The sequence below is a fragment of the Silene latifolia genome, chromosome 6 (assembly GCF_048544455.1).
Source record: "Silene latifolia isolate original U9 population chromosome 6, ASM4854445v1, whole genome shotgun sequence".
NCBI classification, from domain to species: Eukaryota; Viridiplantae; Streptophyta; class Magnoliopsida; order Caryophyllales; family Caryophyllaceae; genus Silene; species Silene latifolia.
Genome location: NC_133531.1, coordinates 126606335 through 126623625, shown reverse-complemented (window position 1 = coordinate 126623625; position 17291 = coordinate 126606335). Strand labels below are relative to the sequence as shown.

At 33.7% G+C, this 17291-nt stretch overlaps 2 protein-coding genes and 2 long non-coding RNA genes across 4 annotated transcripts; 1 reads left to right on the top strand and 3 right to left on the bottom strand.

The window, feature by feature from the left end:
* Positions 1 to 1437: 1437 nt before the first annotated feature.
* Positions 1438 to 2854, bottom strand: LOC141658975 (uncharacterized). The gene is made up of 2 exons (XM_074465683.1): positions 2139 to 2854; positions 1438 to 2010 (listed from the first exon to the last, which is right to left on the bottom strand). Exons 1-2 carry the CDS (start codon positions 2355 to 2357, stop codon positions 1648 to 1650), a joined length of 582 nt encoding a protein of 193 aa, XP_074321784.1. The 5' UTR covers positions 2358 to 2854; the 3' UTR covers positions 1438 to 1647.
* A 1918-nt stretch (positions 2855 to 4772) lies between these two features.
* On the bottom strand, positions 4773 to 5512 carry LOC141658974 (uncharacterized). The gene is made up of 2 exons (XM_074465682.1): positions 5360 to 5512; positions 4773 to 5086 (listed from the first exon to the last, which is right to left on the bottom strand). The coding sequence occupies exons 1-2, from the start codon at positions 5427 to 5429 to the stop codon at positions 4773 to 4775; spliced, it is 384 nt and encodes a 127-aa protein (XP_074321783.1). The 5' UTR covers positions 5430 to 5512.
* Positions 5513 to 8354: 2842 nt separating this feature from the next.
* LOC141658973 (uncharacterized) lies at positions 8355 to 10664 on the top strand. The gene is made up of 2 exons (XR_012549553.1): positions 8355 to 8639; positions 10053 to 10664. It is a non-coding gene; the product is annotated as an uncharacterized LOC141658973 (long non-coding RNA).
* A 456-nt stretch (positions 10665 to 11120) lies between these two features.
* On the bottom strand, positions 11121 to 13644 carry LOC141658972 (uncharacterized). The gene is made up of 3 exons (XR_012549552.1): positions 13460 to 13644; positions 13067 to 13183; positions 11121 to 11661 (listed from the first exon to the last, which is right to left on the bottom strand). It is a non-coding gene; the product is annotated as an uncharacterized LOC141658972 (long non-coding RNA).
* Between the last annotated feature and the right edge of the window lie 3647 nt (positions 13645 to 17291).

The following is a 17291-nucleotide window of genomic DNA, read 5'->3' as shown; positions in this document are numbered from 1 at the left end:
GTATTAGGGCGACTCCCACCTCCGTTTTTCCCCTCGTGGACCTCTTGCAACATGCGTCACAGATTTACACCTTGCATCTGTTTCGTGTGTTCGAGATAGAGTTTGGCCTCGCCATGGGTACTCGGGCAGCTGTTGTCCAATCTGAAGACTCGACTTTAGTCTATAGGGTGCAAACTGGTGGCAATGAGGGAGCATCTCATCACGTTACTTATGATTGTGTCAGCCATCTAACTGACTGCACTTGCCGAAAGTATCAACTGATAGGCATGTTATGTAGCCACATCATACGCGTACTCCACATGCATTCTGTCCAAGAAATCCCGTCCGCTTACATTTTAAGGCGATGGACTAAATTTGCCAAGACTGAGGTCTGGAACCGTTTACTTCCAACAGACATGCGCCAAAGTGCGGCCAATGAGGCCATCAATTGGCGACGTTTAATGCTGACAAATGTTGACAATCTGATAACAAAGAGCCAGAATACCCGGGAAGCAAGGGATATTGTCGAGAACTTTTGTGCTACGGCGAATGCTGAAGTAATCTCTCTACTTCAAAAGCTTGCAGTAGATGCTGACCAGAACAATCAAACAAGCGATGGGCGTGCAATTCTAAACCCCGTCCGATGTACAACCAAAGGCAGGAGCCAAAGGAAGAAACGGTTTCTCGGTAAGAAGAAAAAATCGAAAAAATCAAATGAAATGGTACCGGCATTGGGCAATTCCTACACGCCAATCCCGAGGCTCATGTGAACGTATTAGGATATGGCCGATAAGTGTAACAATTAGTTGTCATTTTGGTATTATGTTGGCAAACGATGGACATGTACTTTAATGAACCGTTAGATATAGGTCATTACATGACCACCATTGCACGTTTTGGCAGCACTTTTGAAGAGGTAATATAACGTCTATTTATGTCAACATGTGAAACATTATTCCCTAACTTTTAGGTTTCCATTTGCCATTACATCCAACTAAAATTGCCCTTAAATCACATAAGACAATCAATTACATAATAGAATGTCACCATATATAAATTCACAAAATGTCAGAAAATGTCACCATATATAAATTCATAACATAATAGACAAATATGTTCACATAATATTAACATTACAGAGAAGATTATGTCACAAAATGACATCCATCTTTCATTGCATAATATTGGTCATTTGATGGCTTCCTAACCACCACTAAATAAGTTGTCATCATCTTTTACATGCTAACACAATGGCGAAATATGTCAACATGTCTTCAATGTTGACCTATTAAAACTGACAACATAATAGGGGAATTTGTCATCATAAGACAACATGCTCATGTATATGTCATGAAACCTTCACCTGTTATCATATGTGCTAAATAACTTCTGATCATCTTTTATGTTGTCATTGCTGATCAAAATGTTATCATATGTGTTATACCAACACACATTCTTACCAACATAAACTTATCATAACATGTTCAAAAGCATTCGCCTTACCAATAACAACCATCAATCCGTCTGTGACGGAGATACCAAACGTTCAAAATAAAAGTCAGTCACCACATTTACAAAACAACTAACCGAACATGTCCAAAATACAAGGCCTTATACAATACCCAAAATGAGGCCATACCAAACTCAAACCCGTTCTCATAAACTGCACTACTTAGCCTGTGCATTAGTCTTTCGTCCCCTAGTGCGAGTGTTAGGCTGGGTTACCCTCTGACTGGGAGCTCCAATGTTTTCTACGCCAAGTGAAAAGGACGGTGGATGAACCATTTCCACATCAATCAGGGCATCCAACTTTTCTCCTAGAGCATTCCAGGCTGCAACAAACTCTGGATTGGCCAACGCTTGTGTAAAGGATCCCTGTGATTGCGACCCAGAAGCACCACTTGTCATTTCACTGGACTGAAGATCTACACCAGCATCCTCCTGGGCTCCTAACTCCCCCATAAGCCTCTTGTGTATAACATTAACCACAGAAAGATTCCTCCTTGTTGTCATCCAATTACGGACGTGAACCTATACAAAATTCAAGAATGTCAGCATTGATTTAAAATGGTCACATAATTATCAAATTGATTAACATTACAGAGACATATATAAACAATATGGTAAGAAATATGCCAAAGTTTTAGAGAGCACCGTACATCATAGAACGTGGCCTGCAACTCCTCATCTGTCGGAACTCCGTCCGGTAGTGGTAGCTGGACAAATCGCACTGGAGGGTTCCTAGATGCTGGTTCGTTTTCAGTTGGCCTACGGTAAAGCCTCTTTGGAAGGTGCCTTGAAACTGTATATGACTGAAGCTCCCAAACGCCAATCCCGAAACTTTGATGATGGCGGTATGCTGCCACCTCCTGGGCCATCCTCTCCTTCAAACGCTCGTACGTCCAATACTGGACCAGTGGCAGTGTAGTGCTCTCCGGAAAGCCCCCACCAAGTCAGGCGATGGAAGTACATCAGCTGCAGGAACATCAGACAGCCGCCGACGTTTTTGGTGTTGTGCGTCCTCCAAGAATCCACTGCTGCGTTCAGACGGAGAAGGACGAACGAACACTAATCTAAATGAGCAATGCCGTCCACATTCCCCACAACTTTGACCAGGCGCAAGTCGATACGGTTGTGGACAGTAGGATCCAAGAATGTCCCCATAGCGAAAACCACAAACAGCTTTTTGAAGTCAGCCCCTCCATCAGGCAGCCCCAACAGCTCTTGCCTAACAGCATCAAATGACAACTCATCGGTCTTCGACAACTTGAAACGGTCACGCCAAACCTTGACCAACTCTGGGTCGTTCTTCGCCTCTATCGTGTTTTCAGAACAAGGTAACATGAAGGCGTCATACACATTGTGCTTTGTCAGGACAAACTGGACGTGCCTGTTGAAGAGGAACATCCGGGAGCTAGGATCATATTTACGCATCAGCCAATCCACCATTTGATGATAAAACGCATGCGTTTTCAACTCCAATAGGCCACCAAAGCCGATGTCCTCAAAATCCTTCTTTTGAGACTCCGTTAACATACCAATCAAGTTGAACAACTGCCTGGGTGACCCATGGCCATCCACCTCCTTCTTTTTCCTATCAACAAAAGTACCACAAATTGTGAACAACTCAACTATATGACAACAATTTCATTATTCAAAAATAGAACATTATATATCACTACAAACATATAGAAATTGCCTACCCAACAAGTCAAGACACGCCAACAAATATAACAAACTTCCCCAAACTTGTCACCAGTTTTAACATCTTTGGTAATATGTAACCTATACACTATTTCAACTATAAATGTTAACATTAAACGACCAAGCCACATACCAAAATGACAATAACTTCAGCCCACCAAATGTCCCCAAAATTGTCACCATTTTAAACATTGTTGTTAATAATGTAACCTACATACCCTTTCAACACAAATTGACGACATTAAAATAGCAACACACATATCAGAATGTCAATAAATATACCTCACTATGTCACCCTTTTAATTTCATTAACCTTGACCATTTTTTTATCACCCAATTAATGAACTAACCAAATAAGTACACTAGTTTTGTTCAACATTTTCACCACATTCAATACTTTTGTCAATATTTTCCCTATACACTATCCTAAAAAAATGTGAACATTGAAAACATATAACATGTAACAAAATAATGTCAACATTCACCAACATTAAAATCATTAAAAACATATCACATGTAACAAAATATGTCAACATTAAACTTGTCACCACTTTCAATTCTATGGTCAATATTATTCCCTACAAACTCTGTTACAGAAAATGGAAACATTACAAACACATAACAACCCGACAAAAAATAATGTCAAAATTCAACAAGATGCCAACACTTTCCCGTCAATTTGACACCCTTTCACCCACACTTCAATTACCTCCAAATTGGACCCCCGAAGAAATCAAGCCACATACAAAAAAACATCAAATTGTCATCATTTTATCTGTATTTTGTAGCCTAATTACCAACCCAACAACTACAACGAATCTGCTTAGAAATTCCATTAACAAAATAGCACAAAAACACAATAACCTTGACCTCCTAAAAGATTGACTTATTTCACTAGCACCATAGCGGTTTCATCTCTCTCTTTTTTCTTTGATCCTTCACCCACCTCTGTCCTCCGCTGAATCATTTTCAACGCTTTTGGCTCAAGTGGATGCTCTGCGTAATTCAAACAAATTCATTTACTAAGTGTGTACAAGTTAAATACCTTTGTAAGTACCTCATTCCCATAACATTCACAGTAAAATTGGTCACCTTTTTACCAGTCAAACCACTATAGAAGATAATATTCACGATACCCAACCAATGGTTACATATACTATATTCTCTGAACCATGTCAACAAATGCTTTCATGTTTTTTAATTATCAACCATGTCAACATCTTTACTAAACATGTTACCATCTTTTTTGTAAACAACTTTACTAAACTTGTAAACAACATCTTTATTATTTTGAAATGTGAACAATATCGACAAAAACAAAACAAATGTAAACACCTTTACTAAACTTGTAAACACTTCAACAACAATGCGAACAATGTCGACAAATTCACATACAATGTCAACAACTCACCTGCAGTTACCTCCACTGGCTTTCCAACAACTCTCTTTTTCAGCGCGCTTTTCCCAACGTTTACCGCCAACTTCACAGCTTCATCCACAACGTCTATATTTTGTGTAACAAAAAATCGGTATTAGGATCATCCAAAAAAAAATTGTAAAACAGCTTACAAACTGAGAACTTGCCTTCCTTAACGTAGTCCCCCTTCCTCATCATCTGTCTCGATATCGTCTTCCTCATCTGGTTCGTCCTCCTCCTCCACTGCTATCCCCTTCCGCTTATCTTTCTTACTCCCTAAACTGAATGTCACCTTTTTCCTCTTCCTTTTACTTACAACTACCGTCTCCTCATCTGTACCTTCGTCTGCCACATCACTGTCATCTTCATCCTCCACTGGTCTAGCTTTGCTCTTCCCTTTCCCCGACACCCTTGGCACAACTTTCTTCCTCCCTGTACCAGTTGAAGGTTTCGACGGCTTCGCAGGTACCGACTCTTCACCCGTCCCTTAAACAAAATAACAACAAAAACAACATTAACATTCAATCACAAAAACTGAACATACTAATAAAAAATTTTATATAACAGAACCAATATTATCAAACAATCGTTATTGATCTTCAGTATGATCTTGAGTATAATCGTTAATGATCTTGATTAATACCAACAAACCAACATATAACATGACCCAACATTTGCATGTCTCTATTATTAAACCATGGAAGTATAATCATAAACATTAAGCAATGAATCTAAAACAATATCAACGGAAATACAAACCTCCACCAACATCATCCTTATTCCTCGCAGATCTTGAGTTTTTCTTCACTGCTGATTGCTTTGTTACCATCGTTACTGATAATGTCTATAAATTTTTTGTCTAATTATCAATGATCGGAAGAAAAATGAGGAATACAGATGGTTCTTCAGAGATTTTTGAATGTGGAGAGAGAAGGGGGAAAAATTTGACTGAGTGATGTGAAAGGGATTGAGGAGTTGATTAGGTTAACAATAACCGTGCACAGTACATTGGGAAGGGGGGTGGTTTATTTATTTTTTAATTGGAGCAATTAAGACTGCCACAGTAAAAATCTACCCCATATATTTTTGCAGGCCCAAAGTCCACATTCACTATTTGTATACAGTCCAACATGTCGACCCATTTTCCAGAAATATGGCACTATCCGACCCGTCGCAAGCTTGTGACGGGTACCTCCATCACAAGCAAGACGGATTGGAAAAAATTAACATATTTTTTTTTTTGGTTTTTTAGGCAGGTAAAAAGAGGGCAATGATATGACCACTACTATTTTCTCTAATGCCCTTGAAATATACAATTAGTCTTACTTAATACGGATGATATCCGTCTTAAGTATAAGATAGACCGGTGTTATGTAGTATGAAAAAGTGAGATTGGACTGAAGAGAAAATGAAAGGACATGTTGCAATAAATAAATCTCTTATTTTCACAATACCAATGCAACACTCATCATCTCAAAAACCGAGTGTCACAAAACACTCAAAATCATCTATTCTCCTCCCATTTTTATTTCCTCCCAAAACCATTTCACAATTTATTTTCCTCCACCGAAATCATCTTTATTTCATCTCATTTTCATCTCATCCCTATTAAAATATCTTTTATCATCACATAAATATGATAAGAAAGACTATGATAAAGAGGATACAAGCACAAAAAAAGGAGAAGACAGTACATGCACTGAATGAAACTGTTGAAGGTAGTTTTTTATTTTTGTTTTTGTTTTGTAAAATTGTCGATTTAAGATTTATTTTCCTCCACTAAAAACAATGCATCTCGCCCCATTATTTGTTTAAGGTAGTTTTAAATTTATATTTTTTTAAATAAAAATTTCAGATTTAAAATCGTTAATTTGTGTTAGCCCATTTTCTGTTTTTACCGTAGAAACAAACCGTGGAAGCAACTAAGAGGATGAGAAGAAAAAAGCACGGGAAAAAAAAGAAGGTGACACAATAGATGAAGGAAGGACAAACAAAGAATGCAGTGTCAGTGTGTCACCACTTGAAGTCCATTTGTTTATATATTAGCAAGAAATGTAAACAAATTAATATGGTAACATATCATTTGAATATGGTACATAGGTTGTGATGCTAAGATATCAATCATTTTGATGAAAATTATATATTAGTAACATATTTTGTGAAAAAGATAGTCTAATTAATGTGGTAACATATGTGATAATAGTGGTAACATATGTGATAGTCTAATTAATAGTGGTAACATACGATTCATCATAATTCCGTAAGGGTAAGGGTAATATAATACTCCGTAGATTCAAATGGTAACAAAGTACATTTTTTTTCTGGTAAAGTGGTAACAAAGTACATTAAAATGATTGAATGTTGGCCATATTTATTAAATTACACAATCTAAAATGCTTACATAGTTCAATAAAATGGTAACATATAATGTTAATGGTAACATATCATTCGAATATGGTAACATAGCATGTAATGATGTGATCCCCGAGAAATAGGAAAATAATATCAATTCTAATGAAATTTTATAAATATGTATTGGTTTGTGCCCGAAAAAGATTATGTATTGGTAACATATTTTGTAAAAATGGTAACAAATTATGGTGATATTATTACATATTAGGAAATGACATTGTAATAATACTGACATTGAAATTATACCGTCTGAGATGATATTATAGTACAGTGCATGTGATAACATATGTGATAGTAATGGTAACATATTACCAATTCATGTTATAATAAGTCTCTAGGTGAAATTCTTAATTTTAAAATGGTCACATAGTAAAATGAAATACTAACATTATCTGATGAAATGATTTAATATTATGTTGTCTTGATTAAATTAGACAATTTGAGATACTTACACATTCCAATGCAATGGTAACATGTATAATATTATGGCGTAATCGTCATCTTCATCCTCCAAATTAATGGAATATTTACATGTTTCGCTATCTTAGTTGTTAGTTTGTTATGATGAACCAGATTTTTTTTGTACATTGTTCAAATGGTGAATGTAAATATAAATGATGAAGGGTAAATTTCTTAGTATAAAAATGATGAATTGAAAATGAGAGCGATGAAAATGAATAACAATGAAGAATGATAATATATATGATGGAAGATGGAGAACAATGGAGAACAGTAGGACAAATGTAAATGTAAATGATGAAGGATAAATTTCTTAGTATAAAAATGATGAACACAAATTCTTGTTTGTGACGGCACATATCCGTCACTCTTGAGTGACGGATACCATTTTACCTCACAAAGTACCCACTTTTTCTCTCTCTACAACACTATTCATGTGGTCCCCTTTCTCCACTAACCCATTTTGTTACCATTTTAACTCACAAAATATCCGGCACAAATGGTAAGCCGTCACAAGGGAGACCAATTGAATGATGAATTGGAAATGGAGAGCGATGAAAATGAAGAACAATGAAAAATGATAATATGATGGAAGATGGAGAACAATGGAAAACAGTAGGACAAATGCAATAAGATAATCACAAATTCTTGTTTGTGACGGATAGACAAGAGACGGAGCGAATAGGTACCATATTGTACACAAACGGGCCGGATCAGCATGTGCAAGAGTAATGATTAACAATTATAGGGTAATTGTTTATTGGTTATAGGATAGATGGTAGGGTATTATTTTATTGTCAAAGTAAAACTCTTACCCCCCACCACATCAACTTTTCAGTATTGACATACGTCTCTCCTCCCATCAAAGCATGCTTTTGTTTTTCAAAAACAACAATAAACAATCCTTCCTCCAATAATCTTCATCTTCATTCTTTGCAAATGGAAAGAACAACAAAATCATTTGTTTTTCAAATCTACATCTAAATCCAAATATTATTCACCCATAAAATATCAAAATATTCGAGGTGGTAACTTGGCTTTACAGACGGTTCTAGAGGATCGCCTCAACTTGACGATGGCGAAAACGATGATGGTGCCATGTGTGTTCAAGTTTTAGACAATAATATTGCAAATAATGATGAAGTTGTGATGATTTTGATGATCAAAGGTTTGTGTTCTTTTATTTTGGGGGTATTTTATTTATTTTTTATTTAATTTCTTATTAGTATGTATTGTTTGCTTTGTTTTGAAGTTGCTGGGGTTGTTGTTGTTGTTTGCTAATGTTGATATTCTTTTTCTCAATTTAATAATAATGGATTTATAAAAATTTGTGTATCATTTAATTTTTTTGACGTTTTTTTTCATGAGATTTTTGGCGATTTACATGAGATTTTAGGTCAATTTTTAGATCAATGTTTGGGAGTGAATCTGTGTTGATGTTGTTGGAGTTGAAGATGAAGATTAACTGTGCATAAGTTAACGTCTGTAAGACTGACATCAGCTAACTTTAAAGAAACACAATGTGTTTTGAACAGATTATCATTTTAGGTTAAAGTGTGACCATTTTAGAGTTCAGTGTTGTCACTTTAACAAAATCTTAAAATTTGGTTGCTCGTTATACGTAGTGATCTTTCATATATGTTAGCATTGTCTAGTGTATAATGTGACCATTATCTAATTCAGTGTTTCCTTTTTAACCAAAAACGCGTTCTTCTGTTTATCTTGTCATAGGAACTAATCTTTAATATATGTTACCATTGTGCAGTGTACATTGTCACCATTTTAGACTTCAGTGTTACCTTTTTAACCAAGCATAGTTATTTTGTTTATCTTATCATATGTATTAATCTTTAAACTTTAAATGGTGACAATATGACTAAAGTTGGTTACATTCTGATTTACTGTTAAAATGTGACCATGATAGTTATGACATGTAGACGTTGTAGTATGAAATGTGACTTCATCTTGTGTGTGTTTAAAATTTAAAATGGTGACGTCCTGACTAAATATGGTTACATTCTGATGTACTATTAAAATGTGACCATTATAGTTGTGATATGTAGTTGTTTTACTATGAAATATGACAGCATGTTGTGTGTTTAAAACTTAAAATGGTGACATTCTGTCTAAAATTGTTTACAGTTCAGTGTTGTCTTTTTAAGATCTTTAATATATGTTACCATTGTGTGTCACCATTTTAGACTTTAGTGTTACCCTTTTAACCAAACCTAGTTTTTTGTTTTTTTGGTCATAGTTATTAATCTTTAAAATTAAAATGGTGACATTATGACTAAAGTTGGTTACATTCTGATTTACTGGTAAAATGTGACCATGATAGTTTGATATGTAGACGTTTTAGGAAGAAATGTGACAGCATGTTATGTGTGTTTACAACTTAAAATGGTGACATTATGACTAAATATGGTTACATTCTGATGTATTATTAAAATGTGCCATTATAGTTGTGATATGTAGATGTTTTACTATGAAATGTGATAACATGTTATGTGTTTAAAACTTAACATGTTGTTTACAATTCAGTGTTGCCCTTTTAACCAAAGCTTAATATATCTTGTCATAGGTACTGATCTATCAGATTGTTTACTTGGAATAAAAGCTACAAAATGGGTACACATCTTCATCTTGTATAAGAAAGATTCGCAACTTAAGGGATTTAGTATCAATAAATCAACTATCTCATCGCCAAATGTCAGAGTGTTTCTGATGCAAGAGCTGTCGTGGGTAAGCTATTGATTAAAGCTAATGAGGAGGTCGAATTTTTACTTTCTAAGCTTAATATGGAGGAAGATCAACCAACCATAGATGTGTTCGTGCCTCCTATTCTTGACCTCGTACGTTGTACGACAAAGGGTCATAGTCAACGAAAAAAAGGAACATGTGGACAAGGAAGAAGACTAGGAAAGGGACTGAAGTTGGGGCAGGGGAGAGTACTATGTACGTCGTTGTGCCGCGTCTGATATGACATACCATCTACGTCGCGCTCCCTCGCTTGTTTGACTAATATGGACTAAATCGGTTAATGTCACCAAAGCAGTGGACTAATGTTGCCATGTTTGATTTATGTTTTTGCTATTTAATTAAATGGTTGTTTTTTTGGTGAACTTCGAAACTTACCTCGTGACAGATTTGTGTAAACATTCTGATATATACCAATGTTTGCTTATTTTGCTCACATATGTGACCATTCTTGCTACAAATGTATCATTGTTTGCTCAATATGTTACCATTTTAACTAATAAATATATACATATATGAAATATCAATACCTATGACAAGATAATATGTTCTGGTTAAAAGGGTAATACTAAACTCTAAAATGGTCACATTATACACTACACAATGCCAACATATATGAAAGATCAGTACATATCCTGTTCTTTTACACAACACAATCTCTATAAAATGGTCACATTATACACAATGCCAAGAATCACAATGCCATATGTTACCATTTTAACTAGATAATGTGTTCTTTTTTGGAAGGTGATAAAAAAATATTAGCTTTCCTAACATAAATGACCAAGATCACACATATGTCAGGGTGGATTTCTGTTTACAGTCAAACATAATACTCTAAAGATGGTGACATATAAGTAATTGTTGAACATGTTACCACCTTAAGATGAACATGTTACCATCAAAAGATGGGCACTGTTATAAAAAGACAAATCTTGGAAACATAAGGACTAAATGATCAGTTCTGCTTCATAACCACATGGTCACATTGCTGCACAACATTAAAATGTGACCACATTACTACTAAACTGTCATCACATTGCTATACATAGGTCACAACTGTCATAGGGTTGTTACAAAAGAAGGATTGTAGCACAATCCTTACCACCATGAACGTCTAAAAAGTCTTACCCAAAATATTACATCATTAACCAAACAACCAACTACTACGTCAAAACATTACACTGTTAACCTAACAACGACGCATGCATAAATCCATCTTCATTTCTTCTTGTCAGGCTTTTGGGGATGGGTTGGGGGAAGGGGCATGATCCTTAGCGTTGTTATAAACACGGCATGCTTTTGGGGATGACTTGGGGAAGATCTGCTCTGATTCTTCCACTTCTCCGGCATCTGCCTGCTGCTTTTGTGCTCTCACTCCTTCAGACACGGCAGGCTTCGCCTCCATTTCTGTTGCCATCTGACGATTTCTACTATTAACAAACATGTCACCATTTTAGAGAAAACATGTCACCACATTAAGCTAAGCTTATTACACTACTCTAATGTTCAACTCAATTAAACACAACTACAACTAAGGTTATTACATTTTAATACTATAAAATATGTCATCATTCTTGATACTTATTGTTACCATTTTTAAATGCTTTCACATTCATTCAGCCAGATCAACAAATAAGTACATCAGCTAACAAAGAAGGCGACATTTTTAGTACTAACAAACATGTCACCATTCTAGAAGCATAGCTGTCACCATATTAAACTAAACTTATAACACTATTATAATATTCTTCTCAATTAAACAAATGCACATATTACAGCTTAAATGGTGACATTTAGAACTATAAAATATGTCATCATTCTTCCTATTTATTGTTACCATTCTAAAATAGGTACTCAGCTAACAAACATGGTCACATACTAACACTCAAACATATGTCATCATAATCCTAATCATTGTTGCCATTTTCAGATGTTGTTAGCTATAAACAATAACATCATCAAATGGGTACATCAACTGACTAACATTATGACATATTCCCAACTAATATATTTTATAAGTGACGCCATATGTGACCATGTTTTAACCTTAGATGTTAACCTGTTCAGTTTAGACGAACCCAGGCAAAAAAAAAAAACGGTGATAAAAAAAACTCTTATAAGAAGGCTATGTTTTTAACTAAACATATGAACATTTTATAAGTGACACCATATGTGAGCATGTTTAACCTTAGATGTTACCCTGTTGAGGTTAAACGAACCCATGCAAAAAAAATGGTGATAAAAAAACTATGATAAAAAGGTTGCATTTTTAACTAAACATATGAACATTTTATAATTGACATCATATGTGACCATGTTTTAACCTTAGATGTTACCCTGTTGAGGTTAGACGAACCTAGGCCAAAAAAACAATGATAAAAAACTCTGATAAGAAGGTTACGTTTTTAACTAAACATATGAACATTTTATAAGTGACACCATATGTGACCATGTTTAAACCTTAGATGTTACCCTGTTGAGGTTACACCAACCCAGGCAAAAAAATGGTGATAAAAAAAATCTGATAAGAATGTTACATTTTTAACTAAACATATGAGCATTTTATAATTGACATCATATGTGACCATGTTTTAACCGTAGATGTTACCCTGTTGAGGTTAGACGAACCCATGCCAAAAAAAAAATGGTGATAAATAAACTCTGATAAGAAGGTTACATTTTTAACTAAACATATGAACATTTTATAAGCGACACTATATGTGACCATGTTTTAACCTTAGATGTTACCCTGTTGAGGTTAGACGAACCCAGGCCAAAAAATGGTGATAAATAAACTCTCATAGGAAGGTTACATTTTTAACTAAACATACGAACATTTTCCAAAATACATGATCACATTTTCAACTTATCGTCTACTATGCTTGCCTGTCCCTTGCTCTTCTTTCTGCCACTCGTATGCAGCTGCCATTTTCATAACTTTGTCAAGTACATCTGCATGCCAGCATAACCCATTAGTAGTACGCATCAAACAAAAACAAGTGATACTGTGAACTAAGATTATAAATCCAAACTTCTCTAATTTAGATAAAATCCTCATTTTTTTTATCAACAACCCTAGATCTACAAATCAAAACACAAGATTCAAGCTTTTTTAAACATAAATCAAATAAAAACCCAATAAAAGTATCAATTTTGAGTAAAAAATGACATAGATATTTAAACTTTTGCATAATTAAAAAAAAACTCAACACAATAATCAATTTTTACCTTCGATGGTTTTTTCCAAGTTTCTTTAGATGTGTTTTTTTAGCATTTTTTTAATCCATTGTCTTGAGCAAGATAGGAGATGAAGATTATGATAGAAATATTACTGCCTTATTTGATGAAGATCTTGATGGAGATGAAGATGGTGTTTCTAGAGAGGAATTAATTTGGATTTTGAAAATTGAATGAGAGAGGTGATGATGGTGATTACTGAGCAAAAGAGAAAAAAGAGGACTTTAATTGTCTGTTGCCTGGGAAAGCTCCCATCTTTTTTTATTTTTTTTATTTATTATTTGTTTATTATGTATTGTCAAATCAACTTTATAATAATTAATATAAAAACGGGTCAACTTTTACTCATATTAACTAATATGGTATGAAACCGACCCGTCTCTCCCTTGTGACGGATAGTGCATGTCACAAGGGAGACTAATTGTAAGATAATATGTTGGCTATTCTCCTACAAACACATTTAATGTCTTGTTAAAAGCAAATGACTAGACTACACTAAATAACTAGTTTTAATCCCGTGCAAAAATTGCACGGGGTTACTTATTAAACAATTGTTATTATTAAATTATAAATGAAGAAAATGTAGAAATATTGAATTTCAAATATACAAAATTATAAATAAGAATATCAATCGACAATATTGAATATAGTAAAGACAATAACATTAATACAGTCGTTATTATATGAGATGGTTTTAAACAGTGAGACGATTTCGTTGTATATAAAAACAACTTACTTATTAGTATTGGACAGTGGCGGACCCAGGGGTGTGCATCCTTAATTGCGGGATTTTTTTTTATATAAAAGCAGTGAAAATCAAGTACCTATATTATTTCCGCCTATTATGTATCATTAATGTGAAGTCGCTCAATTGGTAGTGCAACTATCACTTAGGCATGAGGTTGCGTGACTTAGGCGTGAGGTTGCGTGTTCAATCCCTCTCAGCCTCCATTCCCCCTCCCTTTGTTCCCATGTTTTTTATTTGGTGTAAATCACTGACTACAACTTTCCTTTGTTTTTTTCCCGAGGAAATTCGATTTCTTTTTTAATTTGGTGTAAATCCTCAATCTTCAAACTCTAACTTCTAAATTCCCTCTACCCATTTTTTTTAAAATTAATTTAGATTGTTAGTTTCAAATTCTCTTTTATTGATTTGTATTATGAATTTTTTTTAACTTTTGTTTTGATTGTTTGTGAATTTTCATTGTGAATTATGTATTATATAATATATAATATTACGTTTCATTTTTTAGATTAATAAAAGTAGAAAAATACAATAACTTAAAAGTTTTATTTTTAATCCATAAAAAAAACACGCATAAAAACCCTCAATAGGTAGTTCTCACAAGCTAGAGATAAAAAATACGCCATTTTCATTAATTTAAAAAACTCAATAGTTTAAAAGACGATTTTTAACTTTTAGGATGATTTCAAATCCTTATCATTGGTAAAAAAAAAATTGGCAAGATGTTTACTATGTAATGACAATGATGCAGTTGAATCATTTTTTTATGTTGTCCGAAGTTTTTCGTTTTTTCAAGTGTGCACTCCCATTCTTAAACTCCTGGGTCCGCCACTGGTATTAGATAAATAGTTTATTTGTAGAAATAAACCCTCTCACAGGGTGATCCGTCTTACTCTATAATTCGTTTCAATCTAAATAGGCTGAATAACAAACTGTTGGCTCAAAATCTAAATGTGATTAAAATAGGCTTAAACAACCTCAAACTAACTCATTAAAATAATAAAATCCCAGTACATATCGCCAAAGCCCCCACCTTCACCTAATAGTAGTAAATCAGTAATGCTAACCTAACATACTTCACACGCCTCTTTCTCCCTCGCTCTCTCTCATCAAACACACCGTCACCAGTCACCGTCAATATATCACTCCCTCAAACTCATTATATCACTTCTGTCTCAACTTTATCTCTCGTAAATCTCATGGATTCATAGTCCCTATAATTTCTCTCTATAATCCTCATTCTTTAAACAATATATCATCTCCTTACTCGATAATGTTTACCTAATTGTCAATCTCTCTCACTATCAGCTATGTTGGTTTCATTTTTTGTTCATGTTTCTGTGATTTTTTTCTATTAAATTTCTCATAGATCTGATGGTTATTTTTCTAAAAGTTAATTTTTTGTTTTTTTATAAATTATAAAATTATTAGTGAATATCATAGATCTAATGAGTATTGTTTTTTAAATAAGATTACTCAATATAAGTAAGTATGTGTTTTTAAATAATATTCTTTTTACTTTATTTCGTTGCCTATATTATATTTAAATTATTTTTTTCATTTATTTAAAACTTATTTTCGTTAATTTTAAAAAATCCCATATTTTGAATGTAATCTTCCCCTTTTTTGAAGTTTTTTTTTTTTTTTTTGACAAAACAATAAAGTATTTCTAAGAACGGAAATCAAATCTATTAAATTTAAATGACTTGGATATTTTCGGAAGAATATTTATCAATTAAATTCCTAAATCTTATTTTTTATATAAATTTTTTATGGTTTAATGACATATTTTTCCTATACTGAATTACAGGATTTTTAAAGAGAATTTTTTGAAATAAATTGTTAAATTTAGTTTTCGGATTTTTTTGAAGATTTTTAAACAATTTTTTCAAAAAAACATAAATAATTTTTAGATGTTAAATATTTGTTATCACTTTCTTGAGATCATTTAAAAGAATTCGACTATATTAATTCAAATTAGATTAGCTTAGATTATACGGAGTATTAATACATTGATTTTATTATAAAAATAATGTGCAAAATAAACTCAAAATCGTTTTCTTCGGAGTAATTTTTCAGATTTGAATTGGGTGGAGCCGTGGAGGAGATGAGAGGAGAGAGGGTAATTAAATGGTGTATAGAACATGGTGGGTCCCATATTGGCCAAATTTCTAAAAAATTTCAGCCAATGAGAAGCCTTGAAAGAACCTAGCTTTTATACTAGGTAGATGTGTAGGTGTACCCTCAAGCCTACCTACAACAATCCAACGTCACACCCCCACATGCCACATAATACAAGTTTAACCCATTTACCCACAAAATGGTATCTATCCGACCCGTCTCACACTTAAGACGGATACCCTCCGTCTGAAATAAGAATTTGTGTGAAACATAAACTTTGTAGAATGAGTTGACTTATTTATTTCGTTGAGTAAGTTCGTGGTATTGGTAACTTGTTCGTGGCAATATAAGAGTCTTAAAAACAAGAATAGAAAAGAAAAAAATTGAGACACAAAAACATTAAACCAAACAAAAGGAGGAAATATTTTTTAACTTCAGGTTTTTCATAAAAGAGAAAAATATTTCCTTTTTATTTTATAAGAACTAGTTTTAAACCCGTGCAAAATTGCACGGGTATGTACTTGGGCCAGTATTAATGTTTTTGGATGTATATTTGTTTTTGCATTTCTATTGTACTTATCTAGTTGGTCTAAATCAACGATGTACATAATTAATGTTTAAATTTGTTAGAAACACGTGTTCACATGCACTGGTTTATAAGGAAATAATGTAATCTAATCTTGTAAATAAAAATTGCATACATAAAAAACTTTACATCCGAATAAAAGAAATATAATCTAATAATCAACTTTAACATATGCAAATTATTCTAAAAATTGAAAAATTTCATGATACACTACCTTAGTAGTCGTAGTAGAAGTACGCATATCTGCTCCACTCATTTTAATGAAGTCGGGACGGTCCAAGTGTATTTATCATGACGATATTAACGTTGCCTATCATTTGTACTTGTAGAAGTAGAAATTACTCGGTAGCCTATCATTGTCATCTTCCGAA